The sequence below is a fragment of the Mastigoproctus giganteus genome, chromosome 9 (genome assembly GCF_048544385.1).
Source record: "Mastigoproctus giganteus isolate SK-2022 chromosome 9, ASM4854438v1, whole genome shotgun sequence".
In the NCBI taxonomy this organism is placed as follows: Eukaryota; Metazoa; Arthropoda; class Arachnida; order Uropygi; family Thelyphonidae; genus Mastigoproctus; species Mastigoproctus giganteus.
In genome coordinates, this window is record NC_143583.1 from 59102784 (window position 1) to 59124164 (window position 21381).

The 21381-nt window shown below is 38.4% G+C and overlaps 1 protein-coding gene across 2 annotated transcripts in view; it reads right to left on the reverse strand.

The window, feature by feature from the left end:
• Window positions 1-21381, reverse strand: part of LOC150080271 (uncharacterized) — a 338192-nt gene that overhangs the window by 132025 nt on the left and 184786 nt on the right. For both annotated transcript variants that reach the window (XM_090381061.1, XM_090381060.1), the window contains 2 exons: window positions 17569-17722; window positions 8208-8260 (listed from right to left, as the gene is read on the reverse strand). In XM_090381061.1, coding sequence (XP_090237187.1) covers window positions 8208-8260; window positions 17569-17722 — 207 coding nt within the window. The remainder of the gene's footprint in view (window positions 1-8207; window positions 8261-17568; window positions 17723-21381) is intronic.

Below are 21381 nucleotides of genomic sequence, written 5' to 3' on the forward strand. Positions count from 1 at the left end.
GTTATAATATATGAACAGCGTTATAGCGAATCAGCGTAAAGCGAACCGCGTTATAACGGGGGCCTGCTGTACACTATTATTATGGGGGACTTCGATGCTAAGGTTGGAAAAAGGCAAAACAGCGCAGAAAGAGGAACTACAGGAAATTTTGGAATTGGTGAAAGAAATAAAAGAGGTGAAAGACTTGTGGAATTTGCAGAATCTCAAGGAATGTCAGTAATGAACACTTTTTTCAAGAAAAGGGTGAACAGAAAGTGGACATGGAAGAGTCCAAATGGATTAACAACTAATGAAATCGACTTCATCCTCACTAACAGAAGATATATTGTGAATGATGTTACCGTCCTGAATAAGGTAAATGTTGGAAGTGATCACAGAATGGTAAGATGTACACTTGATATAGATGTAGGAAAGGAAAGGAAAAAACTGACTCGAGTAAATAATACAAAGGTCTTTGAAATAACAGAGGAGGAGAAAAAGCAGTATGTACTGGAACTTAAGAACAAGTTTGAGCTTCTGCAGACTGCTCAGGACCAAGATATCGACGAGGAATATTACAACTTTCTGAAAGTGATAAAACCCAAGAAACCTATAGGGAAACAGAAATCCAAAGAAGAAAAAATTAGTCAAGAAACACTTGTCATGATGAACCAAAGACGACAAATGAAGAGCAAGAAAAACACTGACAGGGAGAAAATTGAGTATACTGAGTTATGCAAAGCCATTAGAAAGAGACTCAGAGAGGACATAAGAAGATTTAACACAAGAAAAGTAGAACAAGCATTAAGGGTAAACAAAGGATTTAAATCAGCAGCCCTGAGCAGTAATACAGAAAGACAAATGATACTGAAACTGAAGAATAGCGATGGTGTACTTATAAACAGCAGAGAAGGCATAATTCAAATAGCAGAAGACTACTATAGAGAATTATACAAGGAGCGAGGGAATGATGCCAGCAGTGGGGAAGATGGATTGCAAATTAGCAACACATACGACATACCCGATATTCTTTCTGATGAGGTAGACCATGCATTGAAGAAAATGAAGAATCGGAAAGCCCCGGGGGAAGATGAAGTTACTGTAGAGTTGTTAAAATTGGGAGGAAGAGACATAGCACAAAAACTGGCAAGGCTCTTCACAAAGTGCATTAGAAAAGGTGTGATGCCTAAGCAGTGGAATAATGCGATCATAGTTTTGCTGCATAAGAAAGGAGATAAATCAGAAATTGGAAATTATAGACCAATTAGCTTGTTATCCCATATCTACAAGTTGTTCACAAGGGTCATTACTAACAGATTAGAAAGAATATTTGATGAGAATCAACCGAAAGAGCAAGCTGGCTTTAGGACAGGATTCTCAACTATGGATCACCTTCACGTAATATCACAGCTAATGGAGAAAGCAAATGAATATAAAACACCATTATGCCTGGCATTTGTGGATTATGAAAAGGCATTTGACTCCACACAGCATAAGGCAATGTTTCGGGCACTGGAAAGACAAGGCATAGATACTCCATATATTATGATTTTGAAGAAAATATATGAGAGTGCTACATCCTTTATTAGACTAGACAAAGACAGTAGCAAATTTAAAATCGAGAAAGGAGTTCGACAAGGAGACACAATATCTCCGAAGCTGTTTACTGCTGCCCTTGAGGAAGCTTTCAGAAGATTAGACTGGTCGCAGAAAGGAGTCAATGTGAACGGAGAGTACCTAAACCATTTACGATTTGCAGATGACATTGTGGTCATAAGCCACGATCCCAAAGAATTAGAGGAAAATCTTAATCAGTTATGCACAGTTAGTAAGGATTTTGGACTGAAGATGAATATGGCTAAAACAAAAGTAATGATGAACAAGTATGCCACGGAAAGGGAAATAATGATTGAAGGAGCAGTAATTGAAAAGGTGGAGTCATATACTTATCTGGGACAAGTTATTAGCTGTAATAATGATAAATGGCTTGAAGTCAAGAGAAGAATAAATTTTGGATGGATAGCATTCAGGAAATATAGTCACATACTGAAGAGCAATATCCCAGTTTGTCTGAAACGTAAAATAATGAATCAATGCATACTCCCCACCATGACTTATGGAAATGAAACTTGGGCACTCACCAAAAGGATGGAAGAGAAGCTAAGAACTACACAGCGAAGAATGGAACGAATTATATTGGGAATCAGACTGTTAGATAAGAAGAGAAACACATGGATTAGGCAGCAAACTCAAGTAAAGGACATTCTTATCAAAACTAAAGAACTAAAATGGTCTTGGGCAGGACACATAGCTCGAAGACATGATGACAGATGGACTAAGAAAATAACAGAATGGTACCCAAGAGGAGCTAGAAGAAAACCTGGAAGACAAAGGCAGAGATGGATAGATGAAATTCATGAGTTTTTGAGTAGTAAATGGATGGCCAGTGCTCAAAACAGAAGGAACTGGAAAGTTGCTGGAGAGGCCTTCATCCTGCAGTGGATTGAAAATGGCTGATGATGATGATATATATATATATAGGGTGATTCAGGAGGAAAAGTAAATATTTTAGGAGGTTATAATATCGATTATTCTGAGCAAAAAAGTTAATTTTTTTTAGGAGGTTATAATATCGATTATTCTGAGCAAAAAAAAGATTCTCAATGGATACGGAGATACAGCTGTTTGAAACTGACACGCACAGCTCCCTGAATCAGATGTGACCAAGAAGCAGTTATAACTTCATGATGTTTGGTGTTAGAAGTGCTGTTAAGGATGTTTCTCATCTTCACACATGCTAAATTTTTTTTTGTTGTGAAAGTGCTACTGCTGCTTGTAGAGAATACCATCGACGGTTTCCTAACTGCAGAATACCAGATTCAAGAGCGTTTTTTAGTGTTTACACCAAACTGCATGAGACTGGTACAGTTCCCAGTGCTCATATTTCTTCTGAACATGCAAATGAACAAAATGTGGATGAAATAGAGCACATTCTTTAGTCGGTAGAACATAGTCCTACTATTAGCATGTAAAGAATTTCTACGTGTATTGGTACTCCACAGACAAGAGTATGGCAAACATTACGTGAGCACAGCTCATATCCATTTCACATACAGTGGGTGCAACACCTTCAACAAGGAGACGACGCCCAGTGATTGGAATTTTGTTGGTGGGTAAATGCTAATTGCCGATTAATTCCATTAATACTGTTTAGCACTGTTCTCCTTCCCTCTCTTCATCTTATACAAGTTTTTCTTTCCTCCCGGGAAACTCATTCCCCAGGGATAGTAGGGGAGGTTTTGCCCTCCTTCTGCTAGGGACGAATACCTGGAGGAAGTCGTCCAGGTGATCACTGCTTCCAGGTAGCCAAAAGGCAAAAACACAACATCACACAACAGAACACACACACACACACACACACACACACACACACACACACACACACACACACACACACACACAGTTTTTCTTTCCTATCACTTTCTCCCGTGTGGGACGAAAAACTTTTACACTTATTTTTTCTTTTTCTTTCCCCTCTTGTCTTCCTTTTCATCTATCTTCATCAGCATGGGATATTCCTACGTGGAATGATTTTTTTTTTTACACAACACACACTGGCCTTACCTTGACAGAGTCTGTAAAAACTGAACAGAGCAACGATGTGGAGATTTAACTTTTGTTCTAGGAGCCAGCCACAGAAAAACACAAAAATAAATAAATAAAAAAATACTGTTCAGCAATGAAGCTACTTTCACCCATCTAGGCAGGAATCATCAAATTCTTGTGATTCTTTGTTTCAGCTTATTAGATTTGACAAGTACAAAAGACCAAGATTAAGGAATCTTTTATTTACTCAAGAAAGTAACATGTCAAACATGACAACAGGCAAGGTCCTGGACATGTGAAAAGAGCTCGAACTGCCTGCCCTGGAAGAGCATATTGGGAATCAAGTACTTTCTGTCAGAATGAAATATATATTATTTCATTCTGCAGACATCAAATTCCCCAGACATCAATTCCATCGATTGAGCATCTGTGGTTTGTGTTGGAACTCCAATCTGTGGTGTCTCAACCACGTACCTTACAGGAGTTAAAGGATCTGCTGGTTATGTGTTGGTACCAGACACTACAAGACACATTTAGAAATCTTGTAGCGTCCATGTCTCGTCGGATATGAGCTGCTTTGGCTGCATGTGGAGGACCAACATCATATTAGGTAGGTGGTCATGTTTTGGCTCGTTGGTGTATATACCACAGGCTTCTGTATCGCCTGATAATTTATATGCATTCAATGCACTTTTCTTTCTCTGCCAAGTGTCTAAATAGTTCATCAGACATCCCATGAGGTCTAAGCACTGAACAGTATTTCTTTGTTGGTATGAAAAGCCTAGTAGCTTCTTTGAATACTTCCCTGAATAGTTCCCATTTACAATTTGATGTTGGTAACTTCATCAGTTTTTCCCACTGCACACAATTTAAAAACTGTAAGAGATCTCTGTAGTCACTCTTACAAAAACAAAAACCTTTTCCTTTACCCTTGACAGTTGTTATGTCTTTAATTAAATTCCACATTAGTACACTGTGATTGCTGCCATCTAGTGGGTCTTTTGCCTGCAGATTCTTAATGTATGAAGAATCAATGCTGATAACCAGATCAAGGGTATTGCTTTCTCTTGTTGTCTCTCTAACATGCTGCTGTAGAAAACAGTCATTCAAGAAATCCACAAAAGTCTCACTAGCGTGTGAGTGACCAACTTACAAATTCCAGTCAACATCTGGAAAGTTAAAATTGCCCTTTATGAGACATTCTGATTTGCTGGGCTACTCTATTTCTCTGTATAGCTGTTTGGTATACTCATCACAGCCATTAGGCCTATAATGCACACCAAACTGACTCAACATTACACTAGTCACTCATGTCAACTGGATGCATTCATTGCCTTATATGCTTCTTAACAAAGAGTATAACCCCTTCACCACTCCTGTGTCTCCTGTATACACTGTACTCCCCATATTCAAATTCAGCATCACTTATGTCTGAGTGACACCATGTTTCTGCTTTCCAAGGACATCTGCATTTGATGACTTAACCAGTACTTCAAATTCACCAAATTTATTTACAATGCTCCTAGCATAAGTATACATTCAAGTATGCATGCACATGTTCTTACTCTTAGTTACCCTAACACTGCCCATATATTCATTTATACCATGATGACCCACAGGAGAGCTTGCAGTCCCAAGACACCTTACTTTCTGTGCTACTGCACAGAAAGTAAGTAGCAATGCAAGAATCACTTTCACCTTTGTCTGTGGCTCTAGTTAAGATATCATTCTGTGTATGCCCCAAGGTAGCAGTTTTTCTACCCAACTACTGTCTTGATAGCATCAACAAATATTCTTGCACCCTTTCTATTTAAGTGTATCCCATCCCTATAGAAGCAGTCTCTCTCATTAACAAGCACAGCCTACACTGAGAAAAATTCTACCCCACGAGCCTGGCACAATCTCTACAGGGCTGAACTGATTGACAAGGCTCTCATCACATACTCCCTCCTATCATGTCTGGGCAGAATTGCATACACTTTCAAATTCAATCCTAACTCGCAACTTTTTTTTCCAACATTTCCCTATACTTGTTAAGTAAGTTCTCAGATCTCCTACTCTTAATATCATTAGTGCCAATGTGTACAATTATATCACCTTTTGTCTCCTTAAAAGATATCTGCTCTGTTTCTGTTTCTGAAAGATATCTGTTTCCCTGACAATTGGGTCGCTGACAATAACTACCTCCTGTGGGACCGGTGCATTCTGCCTTGGAGATTGCTGCTGTGTTGTCTGATGCATAAGTGTGAGCTCTGGCATTGCAATGGGAAGCTGAGAGCTTGATTGGCCCCCTATTTTAATTCCTTTGAGGGCATCTACCCTACTCTTCAAACTCTCATAAATGCCCATCAGAGTTAGCATCATCATTTCTTCACACTCCATGCACCTAGCACAAAGACATACCCTTGGCTGGATCATGTCCTGTTCTGCCAACATTTCACAAGTTGCACATATTGTTAGGGTGTGATATGTTGGAGAATCGCCCCCACCTTCGGTTCTCCCCAAGCCACAATGCTCAAGCTACTTTGGGTCCTGTTTTTTCTTTGCCTCTCTAGTCTGGGGCATGATTTTTGTTTAAATACAATTTATTTTATTAACAATGAAAATTAATAAATTTAATTGATTAACTGACAATACTACACTAAGCTAATAGATTCCTAAATGTAGTGATATGTATTACATTATCAAGTTTTATGTTAAACCTTATGCTATCAAGTTCAAGATATACCTTAAGATTTAACACTGCAATCATAACACCGTTATGATTGCAGTGTTAAATTAGTTAATCCTTATTAAAAAGTAAAATTCCTTAGCTAAACAAAAAATGATATATGCCCAACAACTGATTAGAACCTTCAAGCTACTTATTTATCACAATTAAAACCCCACTATGCCACTAAACTACTAGTTGCATCTACAATATTCACACCAAATGATACAATAGCAGTATGAATAGTAAGTTGCAACTTGCAAACTTACGAATAAACATTGAACTTATGGTATAATAACAACAAAGATTTTTTAAATTGTCTTTTGGAAGATTTTTTAATCAGTCACAATTTAACTGTGGTTAACAGACTTAGCCAGTATACAATCTATAGCAGCTTGACAAGCAAGTCAAATATAGATATCACCTTGGTTTCCTCTTTTGCAAATCTAATATGAGAATGGTCAGTCATTACATATTAGACTAATTAGTGATTGTGCAATAATTTATTTTAAGTCAACACACTGCTATGATGTTAATTCTCAATCATTTCCAGAACTGATTAGATTTTCTCTCAGAAAAATTGACAAATTTTGAAGCCTGTAAATTTGTTAATTTGAAGTTTGTAAATTTATTTGAAATTGATTCATTCAAATAAATCCAATGATTCATTGGATTTATTTGAAAATATTCACTGCTACTGAATCAGCAAATTACATTCAGGAATCTTCAATAAAAGCATCATACAAGTCAACAAACAAGAAGAGAACTGTAGATAGACCTTGTTCTGGGTGGTCTAGTGAGCTGTCTAATTTAAAAAGACAAGTAGATGTGGCTTGGCTGCTGTTGTTGTATTTGAGGTTTTTGGCACAAGGGCCTCTTGGGCCATATTGCACCTGTTCATGGTTTGGGTATCACTGATTTCACGTTATGATTAGATGCTATTATATAAATTTATGCGTTTTAAATACTTAAATAGATCCTCGAAATTTGCTTCGTTACCAAGAATATGTGATAAGGTTAAGGGTTCCTGCAAGTTAGAGAGGGAGCTGAAGCTGTAATTTCGGACAGATGAAAGGTGGGAACATTCAATGAGAATATGTTTTATTGTTAGGTGCAACTGGCAAAAGAAGCACTGAGGAGGAGTCTCTCCCAAAAGCAAATGCAGATGAGTTGGATGTGAATGACCGATGCGAAGCCTTGCCAGAATTGCTTCTTGTCGCCTGTTTCTTCTAAAACTAGATGTCCACAGTTGAGGCTCTTTTTTTATCTGGAACAGTTTATTATTGGTTTATGATTGCCAGAGGTGAGACCATTGTTTCCAACATGTTTTTTTAATAATGGATTTGTAGTCTGTGTATGGAACTTTCAGTTGACTGTAAGATCCAGAGTCGGGATGTTTAGCAGCCTCATCCACACGATCATGCCTTCAAGCTTCAAGGGTATCAACCCTTCACTTGTCTCTATCAAACTTGAAAAGCAATTCAAAGGAGTTCCAATCTTGGCAGCTACCATCATTTTATTGTTGTGCTGTAAAGCCATATAAACATTCTGTGAATAGGTGATCCGCTACATTGTGCTATAAGTGATTGGTTCAAACCAAGTGACATCTAAACTGTTTTATCTGGTGGCTCTTCAGAATATACATTTCTCAATCACTGCAGATTATAATATAATAATAACCTCTTACTAATTTTTTATTTTTACAACTATGAATAGATGGTCCTCTGTTGCAATTAAAATGTATATAGAACACACAAGTTAGCCACAGAACAGTTTAAGAAATCTTTCCTGAAAGTTAAATTTTATTTAACCTAAATAAAATATAGGTTAAAATTCAAAGCGTAACACATGTTAAAAGTGGCACGCAATATGTTATATTCTTATGATTTAAAATGTTTTTATGAAAACTTACTTTCATCATTTCTCTGAGGTGCTTATATACAGCACCAAGAACCAACCTTGGAGCTATAGAGAGGAAAAAAGTCAATTAACTGAATTTCAATTTTTTAGTATTTATTATTATTAATAATTTTAGATATTAAAGTAAAGCCTAGTAGTGGCAAAAGAATAAGATTACATTTAACATCATATCAAGATACAGTAATTTGCTGAAGAATTTGCTATTGCAACCTTTCACTTACCTACTAAAACATCAAACAATAAAACTACACATCTAATTCATTTGACCTGTTCCTCATGACAACCTGTCAAAGCCTCCAAGTTATGTTAGTTCTCTAGGCACTTAGCTCATAACATTGTGATAATATCTCCAATGGAACATCTATCCTGCAGCCATTCTCATCCTTATTTTGTTTGACATTGCATCATTATATGAAGTGAGACATTTCTATTCCTGTTTTCCTTATTTGTAAACTTTTCAGGTGACATCACAAATTATTTTTGTATGACGATTCCTGATTCCTAATCTAAAATGTCAGTTTACTGAAACCATGGTCTTTGTAATAAATGCACTAAGGTTGTTCAGGATAAGAATAAAGCAAATGGCGTGCAGCAGTTGCAAAAAAATTATAATAAATCCAAATAATTATGAAATGAGTACAGACCTTATCTTTTGCCCAAATAGCAATCAGAACTTTTGGTTTTGACTGCTATTTGGACAAAAGTTACAGCCAGGCATCTTTTGTCCATCCTATGTTCAGGAGCAGTTGGGCATACATCCACTAAGAGAAATCATTTGCCAGCTGATGAGAAGCCAGTAGGCTTCAAAACAGTTGTGCTTCCAGTGACTTTTTGAATGGAAAGTGGATTCATCTATTCAAGTAATGCAATTTAAAAATATATTAATAACTTAGGACTCAGAATAGCAGTGCCTTTAAGACAAACTTAAGTCCACATCTCAGTGCTCAGTGTTTAGTATAGCACAAACTCTCTCAGTGACCAAAACTGAATGCAGGCAAAGTGTACAAATTTTAAATTGATTTCAACTACTGCATTGAAATAGCAATACAATCTTGAAGTATTATCTTCTACCTTCTCAATGCTGACGTCAACAATCCTGTTCTTTCAGCCACTCTTTTCTTCCTGTATATTAATGTTCTTTCCTACTACTAACTATAAATGATATTTAATCATGTTTTACTCATGAGAGTGTACTTGTCACCACTTCAAATATCCATGACCAGTTTATTTTATGCTGATTTCCAAGAAATTTTGCAATGGGAAAACAAAAATTTAGTTAAATTCAATCCTTCAAATACCCAGTCATTTCTTATTCCATGCAAAAAAATAAGGGATAATAATCAACATCTAACTTTCTTTAGCATACATATCAGCAACACTGTATTCTTTGCATATAAAAAAAACTATGCTCTCTCTTTCGCTGCCATCATTACTTTTATTCCCAGCATTCGCTGACTCTACAAATTGTAAATTCACCCTAGCCTCCAAAACCTCTTTTAAATTATTTATCTAGTTAATGTATAAGTATAGTGCAAAAGCATCAATAATACATAGCTAAATCTGAATTAACAGAATGTTAGCAAAACGGCATCGTTTTAAGTTATATCTCATATTGTGAATACCTTCACGAGTTGCCATGATATTGCACTATTTCGAATAAGTAATGCTTCACCTGAGGAGAAGACTAATGTTACTTATTCTCAGATGGATATCACCACCTAGACGGCACCGTTTCAGAGCTATTTGTATATGTGTGGGATAATAGCTCAACTAACCACCTGTTCCTATTACAAAAGCAAAAAGGTAGACAGAAAGTAATAGTAGGAGTGGAAGAGGAAAAGAAACTGTGTAGAAGAATGAAAGGGACAGTAACTCCTTCAATTCACACCACTCAAAAACTCAAACTCCTCGAATAGGCAACGCTTCCCCAGTGGAGAAGGTTGTTGTTACCTATTCTTGGAAACTCCGGACATCATCAGGCTCCCCCTGGTGCCGTTTCAGGGCTATCTGTGAATTTAATGTGAAAAAAAAACCATTGGACCAAATCTATTAAACCAAACAAATGAATTATAAAATTCAAATCTGAATCATAAAAAATCTAAATTTGGACGATCATTTCACAGCTATTATGAATTAAATGTGAAAAAAAATCCATTGGACCAGATCTATTTAACCAAACAAATTTTGAGTTATAAAATTGAAACCTATTTCAGGGCTATTTATGTATGTATGTGAATATCTACTCGAATATCCACTTGTCCCTATCAGACCCAGAAAAGCAAAAAGGTAGAGGGAAAGCCATTGTAGGAGCGGAAGAGGAAAAGAAACGGTGCAGAAGAACGAAAGGGACAATAACTCCTTCAACTCACACCACTCAAAAACTCAAACTCCTCGAATAGGCAACGCTTCCCCAGTGGAGAAGGCTGCTGCCACCCATTCCTGGAAACTCCGGACATCATCAGGCGCCCCCCGGTGCCGTTTCAGGGCTATTTGGCCCTTCTTCAGTGGGTGGGTAGGTACCCGAGTGATGCAATGATGGCAAAAGAGTTATGAAGTATAACTCCACAATATGAGAGATGCCTGAGGGTGTATGAGGATGTAGACTATAAAGCATTTAGGGCTGAAGCCTCAAGCTATGGAAAAGTCTAGACTATGTATAAGTATAGTGCAAAAGCATCAATAATACATAGCCAAATCTGAATTAATAGAATGTTAGCAAAACGGCATCGTTTAAAGTTATATCTCATATTGTGTACCTTCACAACGAGTTGCCATGATATTGCACTACTTCGAATAAGTAATGCTTCACCTGAGGAGAAGACTAATGTTACTTATTCTCAGATGGATACCACAACCCAGACAGCACCATTTCAGGGCTATTTTGTATTTGTGTGGGATAATAACTCGACTATCCAGTTGTCCCTATTAGACTTAGAAAAGCAAAAAGGTAGAGGGAAAGTAATAGTAGGAGTGGAAGAGGAAAAGAAACGGTGTAGAAGAATGAAAGGGACAGTAAAGGGACAACTCACACCACTCAAAAACTCCTCGAATAGGCAACACTTCCCCAGTGGAAAAGGCTGTTATTACCTATTCTTGGAAACTCCGGACATCATCAGGCTCCCCCTGGTGCCGTTTCAGGGCTATTTGGCCCTTCTTCGGTGGTTGGGTAGGTACCCGAGTGATGCAATGATGGCAAAAGGAAAAGAAACGGTGTAGAAGAATGAATGGGACAGTAACTCCTTCAACTCACACCACTCAAAAACTCAAACTCCTCGAACAGGCAATGCTTACCCGGTGGAAAAGGCTGTTGTTACTTATTCTTGGAAACTCCGGACATCATCAGGCTCCCCCTGGTGCCGTTTCAGGGCTATTTTGTATTTGTGTGGGATAATAACTCGACTATCCAGTTGTCCCTATTAGACTTAGAAAAGCAAAAAGGTACAGGGAAAGTAATAGTAGGAGTGGAAGAGGAAAAGAAACAGTGTAGAAGAATGAAAGGGACAGTAACTCCTTCAACTCACACCACTCAAAAAACTCAAACTCCTCAAATAGGCAACGCTTCCCCAGTGGAGAAGGCTGTTGTTACCTATTCTTGGAAACTCCGGACATCATCAGGCTCCCCCTGGTGCCGTTTCAGGGCTATTTTGTATTTGTGTGGGATAATAACTCGACTATCCAGTTGTCCCTATTAGACTTAGAAAAGCAAAAAGGTACAGGGAAAGTAATAGTAGGAGTGGAAGAGGAAAAGAAACAGTGTAGAAGAATGAAAGGGACAGTAACTCCTTCAACTCACACCACTCAAAAAACTCAAACTCCTCAAATAGGCAACGCTTCCCCAGTGGAGAAGGCTGTTGTTACCTATTCTTGGAAACTCCGGACATCATCAGGCTCCCCCTGGTGCCATTTCAAGGCTATTTGGCCCTTCTTCAGTGGGTGGGTAGGTACCTGAGTGATGCAATGATAGCAAAACAGTTACGAAGTATAACTCCACAATACGGGCCAAACAGACCTGAAACGGTGCCGTCTGGGTGGTGGTATCCATCTGAGAATAAGTAACATTAGTCTTCTCCTCAGGTGAAGCATTACTTATTCGAAGTAGTGCAATATCATGGCAACTCGTTGTGATGGTATTCACAATATGAGATATAACTTAAAACGATGCCATTTTGCTAACATTCTGTTAATTCAGATTTGGCTATGTATTATTGATGCTTTTGCACTATACTTATACATACGCTAGACTTTTCCATAGCTTGAGGCTTCAGCCCTAAATGCTTTATTATCTAGTTAATTTAATGCTCCCTCACAAATACTTAGATGTTCAGTTTCATTGGAATTATTGTTGTTGTTATGAAATTTGATTCCACACCTCTTTCTTACAAACTAGTCCAAATGCATGCATTAACTAGTCAACACCCATTCCCAATTCAGTACCCCAATCACCAAATTAACTTTCCTTTTTCCTCTCCACAATCATCAAATTAACTTTCCTTTTTCCTCTTTACTTGCTGGTCACATGCTAACCACTAAGCTTCTAATAGTGCACGCAATTGGGAGGATGCAGCTTCTACTGGATGTAACATGACTTTAAATAAACAGTTAGGCCAACTGTTGTCCAGAGGTTAGAATGTGTGGCCAGCAAGTAAAGAGGTATTAGCATTAGCCCTAGGGTGCAAGGAAGCCCAAAGCTTTTTGCTGCACAAGCAAAAATAAATAAATAAATAATAATAATAAATAAATAAAAGAAAAAAATTTAAAAATAATAATAAATAAATAATAAAATAAAAGACTAATAAACTACCTACTAATAACATAAACTACTTCCGTGGGGAAGTTCACATGGAACTCCCTCCCCATGCAGATACCTATCCAGCTGACTTTGAATTCCTCAAAGCTGTCAGCCACCTGGAGGCAAGTTATTCCATTAATTAATTCCCCAGAAATTTGAATTTAGGCCTCTAGTTCTGGAATCATAATAGCAAAAATTTCAACCTTATTCATTTTAATATCCACATTCAAAACCTTGCAGACCTCTTTAAGGTCCCTTTAAGGTGCCTGGTTGCCAAGTTCTGTATCCCAAATATTCAAAGTATTATTTAACCAACTACCTTAAGTTGGTGCCCTTCTTTTGCAGATCTCAACCAAGCAGTTGGCCAGTCTCTGGACTCTTTAAATAAGCTTGGTGCAGTCTCTGTAATTGTACACAGCATTCCAAGTGGGTGAACAGTGGAATTATGACTTCCCTTTCTCTACATATTCAATAAAGCACCAATAGGACACCATGGGCTTTTTCCTCACAGCTTGTCTCTTCTGTTCACAGAAAGTCATGTCTATATCATAACTCTATCATAACGTCTATATCATAACTTCCATAGGAATGAACAGCAGCCTGGAAAATAAGATGCAGGGTATTTCAGAGACTGCTGGGGGTCATTGTGGTACAAGTAAACACATGGGTTGTGTTATGGTATCTAAAAATAGGAACAGGTGCATGTATACTTGCATGTACACCAATGTTAAGAGTTTGGTAAATAAATTTGATGAATTTGAGGTAATGCTCAAAACATCAAAGGCAGATATTGTTAGGATATCAGAGACGTTGTGTCACACAGATATAAGGAATGCATAACTGGAATTTGGGGAGTACAATGTGTACAGAAAGGATAGACAGGATAGGAAGGGAGGAGGGGGTTATGCTATTAGTTAAGAAACATAAAATCCAAGGAAGTGAAGTCAGTCGACATCACTGGTGCCAACCCAGTTTGGTGTGACATAAGCACTGGGAGATCAAAATTGAGAGTAGGAGTGTACTATAGGCCTAATGACTGATGAGTATAATAAGAAACTCTACAGGGAAATAGAGTGGGCCAGTAAATCAGAGTCTTATAATGGGGGATTTTAATTTCCCAGATATTAGCATTCACATTAGTATTGACTGGAATTTGTGGGTTGGTCACTCACACACTAGCAAGGCTTTTGTGGATTTATTGGATGATTGTTTTCTACATCAGCAGATTCGGAGGCAACTAGAGGGAGCAATACTCTTGATCTGATTATCAGTAGTGATTCTTCATGCATTAAGAATCTGCAGATAAAGGAACCACCAGGTGGCAGTGATCACATTGCGCTGAAGTGGGATTTACTCAAAGAGGTAACTACCATCAGGGTAAAGGGAAGGGTTTTTGCTTTCGTAAAGGTGACTACGATGGTCTTAGACAGTATTTAAATTCTATACAGTGGGAGTAACTGATGATGTTACCAACAGCAAATTCAAAATGGGAAGCATTCAAAGAATTTATCTTGGAAGCTACTAGGCTTTACATACCAACTAAGAAATATTGTTCAAGGTTTAGGCCTAAATGGGTGTCACATGAACTAATGAGACACATGGCAGAGAAGAAAAATGCATGGGATACATTTAAATTAATGGGTCACATGGAAGCCTATGATAGATATAAGTTGGTCTGTAACCAAGTCACAAAGGAAATTAGAGAGACAAAGGCAGATTATGAGAAATCCTTGGCAAAAGATGCAAAGAAAAACAGAAAACTAGTTCTTTACCTATGTGACTCTAGAATGAAAGGGATGAATCAGATTGGTCCACTGAATACTGATGGTTCAACTGTTAATGATCCTGCTCAGGTGGCTAACAAACTAAATGAGTAACTTGCATCTACATTCACACATGATTCAGGAAGGGGAATGCCAGAGGTGAAATAAACTCTGGCAGTGAGCTAGATAATCTTTAATAACTGAGAGGAAAGTGAAGGACAAATTGTTGAGGATAAACAAAAAAAAAATTCACCTGGGGTGGATGGAATGCCAGAGGTGAAATAAACTCTGGCAGTGAGCTAGATAATCTTTAATAACTGAGAGGAAAGTGGAGGACAAATTGTTGAGGATAAACAAAAAAAAAAATTCACCTGGGGTGGATGGGATCTATCCAGTTATATTAAAGGAGGCAGCAAAGGAAGTAAGCAAACCCTTAGCCATAATTATGAGAGCTTATTTGGACTAATGGGAGGTACCCATAGACTGGAGATGTGCAAATGTAACTCCAATTCACAAAAGAGGATCAAAGGCTGAACACAAGTAATTGTAGTAACTTCTGTTTGTAGTAACTGAACACAAGTAACTTCTGTTCCAGGAAAATTAATGGAAGCAGTGGTTAAAGAAGTACTGCAGGATCATCTAGACAAGACTTCAGTTATGGCTTGGACACAGCATGGTTTTGTTAAGGGAAAGTCTTGCCTGACCAATTTGATTGGATACTATGATGCAGTCACAAAAGAACTGGATGTAGGGAATAACTTTGATATTATATATTTGGATCTTAGAATGGCTTCTGATACTGTTGCACATGGAACACTGCTGCACAAATTGGAGGAGTGTGGCATTGGAGGCAAATTGCTACTATGGATAAAGGGATGGTTGAGGGGGAGAAGACAGAATGGTAATCAATGGACACTGCTCATCGTGGACTAATGTTATTAGTGGAGTCCCTCAGGGTTCAGTGCTGGGTCCATTGTTGTTTTCTGTATTTATAAATGATATTGATGATGGTATATCAAGCTTGATGTCCAAGTTTGCAGAACGATACAAAGGTTGGCGGGGTTGTTAAGGACACTACTGACAGTATGCTGCTGCAACAGGATCTGGAAAGGTTGAGCAGATGGGCTGAGAGGTGGCAAATGAAGTTTAACATTGACAAATGTAAAGTACTACATATGGAAAGCAGTAACCCCAGAGTGATAACGTATCAACTCTGTGGTACTGCACTGACAGTGGTAGAGAAAGAAAAGGACCTGGGGGTAATTGTGCAGGCAGATATGAAGTTTTCTGAACAGTGCAGACGGGCTGCAAGAGTAGCTCATGGTGTCTTGTCAATGATATACAGGAATTTTTCTAGCAGGGATAAGGAGGTGATTATTCCTGTGTATAAGACAATGGTCAAGTCGCACCTTGAGTACTACAGGTCTGGAGGCCTCATTTCAAGAAGGATGTAGAGCTGCTGGAACGAGTTCAGTGAAGGGCAACAAGATTAGTGAATGGAACAAAGGGTTGCTCTTACGAAGAAAGGCTTAAGTTTTGCAAATTACAGTGTCTCGAGAGTGACCTCATAGAGGTGATAAAGATTTGAATGGTTTGAGCATGTTCAATGCTGATGGGAGTCTTCCTCTTACTCAGAATAATCACTTGAGAGGGCATAAATTCAAATTGAGGAAAGACAGATGTAGGATAGATGTGCTGAAATTTGCCTTTAGCCAGCGGGTAGTTGGTTGGTGGAACAGACTTCCATCCCTTGTTGTGGAAGTTGATAGCCTAAATAAATTTAAGGCTCAGCTGGACAGGTATTTCGAACGAACGGAGGGGGTGAAGTGAAAGTTTTTTTTTTTTTGGTTGATGCTGCATAAGCTTGCTTTCTTGCATCATATGCCTCTACTAATGCTAACTCCCAAATCTCTTCTACTGTTTCTAATTAATTCCACCAATAAAACTTTTCCAACTGAAGTCCATCTAAGTCATCCTGAAGAGGCACTATTTGCCACTGATCATTAACTGCTGTACATATCTTGACATCATACCCTGTATTCCTTCACTGATGTAATTCAAGAAAATCAAAAATAATTAGAAGTCCCAGGAGTTTTTCTTTGTACATTAGCCCAATCTGAAGAGTAACATCAGAAGTAGGGTTCCCCAAGGAATGCTACTTGGACCGCTAATTGTTTTTGATATTCTTAAATAGTAATTGTGGCATGCGATGCAAGAAAGCAAGCGTATGAGCTAATGTAGCATCAGCCAAAAAAAAAAAAATTCACACAACCATTCCCTCTAAATGTTTGTCCAGTTCCTCAAATTTATTTAACCTATCAACTTCCACGACAGATGGAAGTTGTTCCAGCAATTAACCACCCGCTGGCTAAAGGCAAATTTCCGCACATCTATTCTACAGCTGTCTTTCCTCAATTTGAATTTATGCCCCCTTAGGTTCGTAATCTGAGCAAATGACAGCCTCCTGCTTACTACCTTGCAACCACCCTGTGATCCATCTAAGGTTCAACAGGGGAGATTACTTATACCATAACCTCTCCTGTGGATAAATTAAAATTTATCTAAAAATAAAAAAAATAAGAAATTTACATTAAGTACAGTGATGTATTAGCATTCCACCCAGAATTTAAAAAATAACAGGTGGTGCAGTTCTAGTGCACAGGTCTCTTGAGTATTAGACACTTCAAAGTTAAGTCACAATTCCTGTCATTGGTATATTCTGAAACATTTTTTAAAAAATTACAAATTAAAACAAAACATGTCTATTACAGAACTGGTTATGATAAATTAGTAAAACTCACTTATTCCCTGCTTATCTGCTATTCCATAAACTGTAGCTGGCCTTAAAATCACATAATTTAAATCAGGAATAGTTGCAAGTTCCTCTTCTACTTGTAATTTAAACCTAGCCACTGATGTCCAAGGATCAAGTTTGACATTTTCTTTAACAGGTGTCTGAAACAATTCAACCAACACATTATCAGCACTTCTCAAAAATGTATATAATCTTTTATTAGAAGATGATTTGATAAAAGTATTAATGCACTATGTAATTTTAATACTTTTTTTTTTAAATTAAAACCCAAAAACACGTATTATAGTACTTAGTACAATGCGTGGACTGAAGGTTGAGAAGATGAAAGAAGTAGATACTTATTGACATTAGACTTGAATTTCTGTAGATTACAATTTTCAGGATATATGAAAGAAGAATGGTTGTTCTAGAAAATGGAAGTTGAATGAATAAATGAGGAAGAAGAAAACTTGGTTCTGTAAGTTTGAAGTCAGACAGTAAAAGGATGTTGACTGGTTGCGGCATGTGTTTGGACTGCTTTGGAAGAGACAGCAGGAATTATAGAAGCCAATTCAAAAGAACAATGCTCATGGAAGTATCTATAGACGAGGCATGCAGCAGAAACAGAACATCTATAAGACAGAGAGTGAAAGGACTCTGTTAGAGATGAGTAATTAATTAACCTACCTACCCTCTTTTGAATGGAATCCAGAAGGCTGGGAGTAGTTTTGGGGGCACCGCCCCACATGTGGTAAGAATATTGCATGGTAGGGCAGATTTGCACAGGAGTGAAGAGCTATTTGGTTATTTGTTATTTGGTTTTTTTAGGAGCATTAGCAACTAAGGCTATATTGCTCCGTGATATGCGGTGGTCATTCCCTGACCTTTCCGCATCCTCCGTATTTGGTGGTGACGGGCTCGAACCCCGGTCTAATCAAGAAGCGACTGCTGCTCCTTCCCACCTGGCTACGGAGGCGTCCGGAGTGAACAGCTGTTTGGTAGAAAAGTAACGCTGAAAGCAAAAGAGAAAACCTAGTTTTTTTAGATGCAGAGGAAGCAATATTTGTAAATGCTTATGCCAAAAGAGAATTGAAGTAAGGGTAATCCCCAATAAAAATATATGATCTTGCCTAGAAATCAGAGTACTATCGAAGATAAGCACAGGAGCAGAAGAATCCTTTTTGCGAGATATAAGACGGGACTGAATTTTAGAAGGATTGAAATCAACTAAGTTATCTTTGCCTCACTGGAGAATTACCTGGAGATAAATTGGCATTTAAGGAATTGGTAGTGGATATTAGAGAAGTTGAAGCTGTTTGTGCAGGGCAAAGCTTCTCAAACTGGAAGGTGGAATGCAATGTGCTATCATCAACAAAACTATGGATAGAATTTCTGGTCAATGGAAAATGATCACTAACACGCAAGAGGAAAAGAGCGGGAGAAAACTGAAATTAGGGAAAACCAGCATTAGTAGGGAAGTTAGAAGACAAAGAGCCATCGCCTGCAGTGAGCGGTCAGAGAAAAGGCTGGATACCCAATTATACAAAACAGTTGGCAAACCATAAGACAGAACTCCTTTACCGCTGGGCAAAAATTCGATGTGTACAGTCACTAAAAATTGTCTGTGTAAGCCAGGCCTTTTTGTTGTAACGCCAGAAGACAGGAAGCTATGTTTTCATGATTCCCTTCATAGCACGTGGCGTTTCTGAATGGTAAACTAACATAGGTTTTAATCTGAAAGTTCCTGAAGCATTGCCACCCAACAACAAAGTCAAATGGTCCTTGGCTGCCTTGAACTCAGGGGCAGAACATTGTTCACGAGCAGTAGTTGGGCAGCTTTTTCTAGTAGAGGCTTGTTTCGTCTACATTAAAAACTAAGTCTTGGGTAAGCTTTGCTTCATCGACGAGTTTTTGAAAAGAAATTGGAAATTCATTTGCAGCTGTAATAGCAGCAATAGCTGCTGCTCCTGGAAATTTTAACATTATGGACTTTTGTTCTGTTCTTGAATCTAAAAAACCATCCTCTACTAGCAGTAAAATCATTAGAACCATACTCTTCACCACTTAACACATCAAACAAAGATTTTGCTTTATACTTGATAAGTGATTCTGTTAGGGGAAGATGATGCTGGGTCATGTCATCAATCCACAGACTCTATAGACGAGGCATGCAGCAGAAACAGAACATTTATAAGACAGAGAGTGAAAGGACTCTGTTAGAGAGATGAGTAATTAATTAACCTACCTACCCTCTTTTGAATGGAATCCAGAAGCCTGGGAGTAGTTTTGGAGGCACCGCCCCACATGTGGTAAGAATATTCCATGGTAGGTTAATTCCATGAGAGATTATTCCATGAGAGCTTCCTTGGACTCAGGGGAGGTACCCATAGACTGGAAATGTGCAAATGTGACCCCAATTCACAAAGGAGGATCAAAGGCTGACACAAGTAATTATAGACCTGTGAGCTTAACTTCTGTTCCAGGAAAATTAATGGAGGCACTGGTTAAAGAAGCACTGCAGGATCATTTAGACAAGACTTCAGTTATAGCTCAGACACAGCATGGTTTTGTTAAGGGGAAGTCTTGCCTGACCAACTTGATTGGATACTATGATGCAGTCACAAAAGAACTGGATGCAGGGAATAACTTTGATATTATATACTTGGATCTTAGAAAGGCTTTTGATACTGTTGCACATGGAAGACTGCTACACAAATTGGAGCAGTGTGACATTGGAGGCAAAGTGCTGCTATGGATAAAGGGGTGGTTGAGGGGGAGAAGACAGAGAGTGGTAATCAATGGACACTGCTCATTGTGGACTAATGTTATTAGTGGAGTCCCTCAGGGCTCAGTGTTAGGTCCATTATTGTTTTCTGTATTTATAAATGATATTGATGATGGTATATCAAGCTTAATGTCCAAGTTTGCAGACGATACAAAGGTTGGCAGGATTGTCAAGGACACTACTGACACTATGCTGCTGCAACAGGATCTGGAAAGGTTGAGCAGATGGGCTGAGAGGTGGCAAATGAAGTTTAACATTGACAAATGTAAAGTACTACACATGGGAAACAGCAACCCCAGAGCAACGTATCAACTCTGTGGTACTACACTGACAGTGGTAGAGAATGAAAGGGACTTGGGGGTGATTGTGCAGGCAGATATGAAGTTCTCTGAGCAGTGCAGACGGGCTGCAAGAGTAGCTCATGGAGTATTGTCAATGATATACAGGAATTTTTCCAGCAGGGATAAGGAGGTGATTATTCCATTGTATAAGGCAATATTGTATAAGGTCAGGCCACACCCAGAATACTGTATACAGGTCTGGAGGCCTCATTTCAAGAAGGATGTAGAGCTGCTGGAACGAGTACAGAGAAGGGCAACAAGATTAGTGAATGGAACAAAGGGGTGCTCTTACGAAGAAAGGCTTAAGTTTTGCAAATTACAGTGTCTGGAGACTAGGCACCAGCGAGGTGATCTGATAGAGGTGTATAAAGCCTTGAATGGTTTAAGCATGCTCAATGCTGATGGGATTCTTCCTCTAGCTCAGAAAAATCACCTGAGAGGGCATAAATTCAAATTGAGGAAAGACAGATGTAGGATAGACGTGCGGAAATTTGCCTTTAGCCAGCGGGTGGTTGGTTGGTGGAACAGACTTCCATCCCTTGTGGTGGAGGTTGATAGCCTAAATAAGTTTAAGGCTCAGCTGGACAGGCATTTTGAACGAACAGAGGGGTGAAGTGGAAGTGGTTTTTTTTTTTTTTTTGGCTGATGCTGCATAAGCTTGCTTTCTTGCATCAAATGCCTCTACTAATGCTAA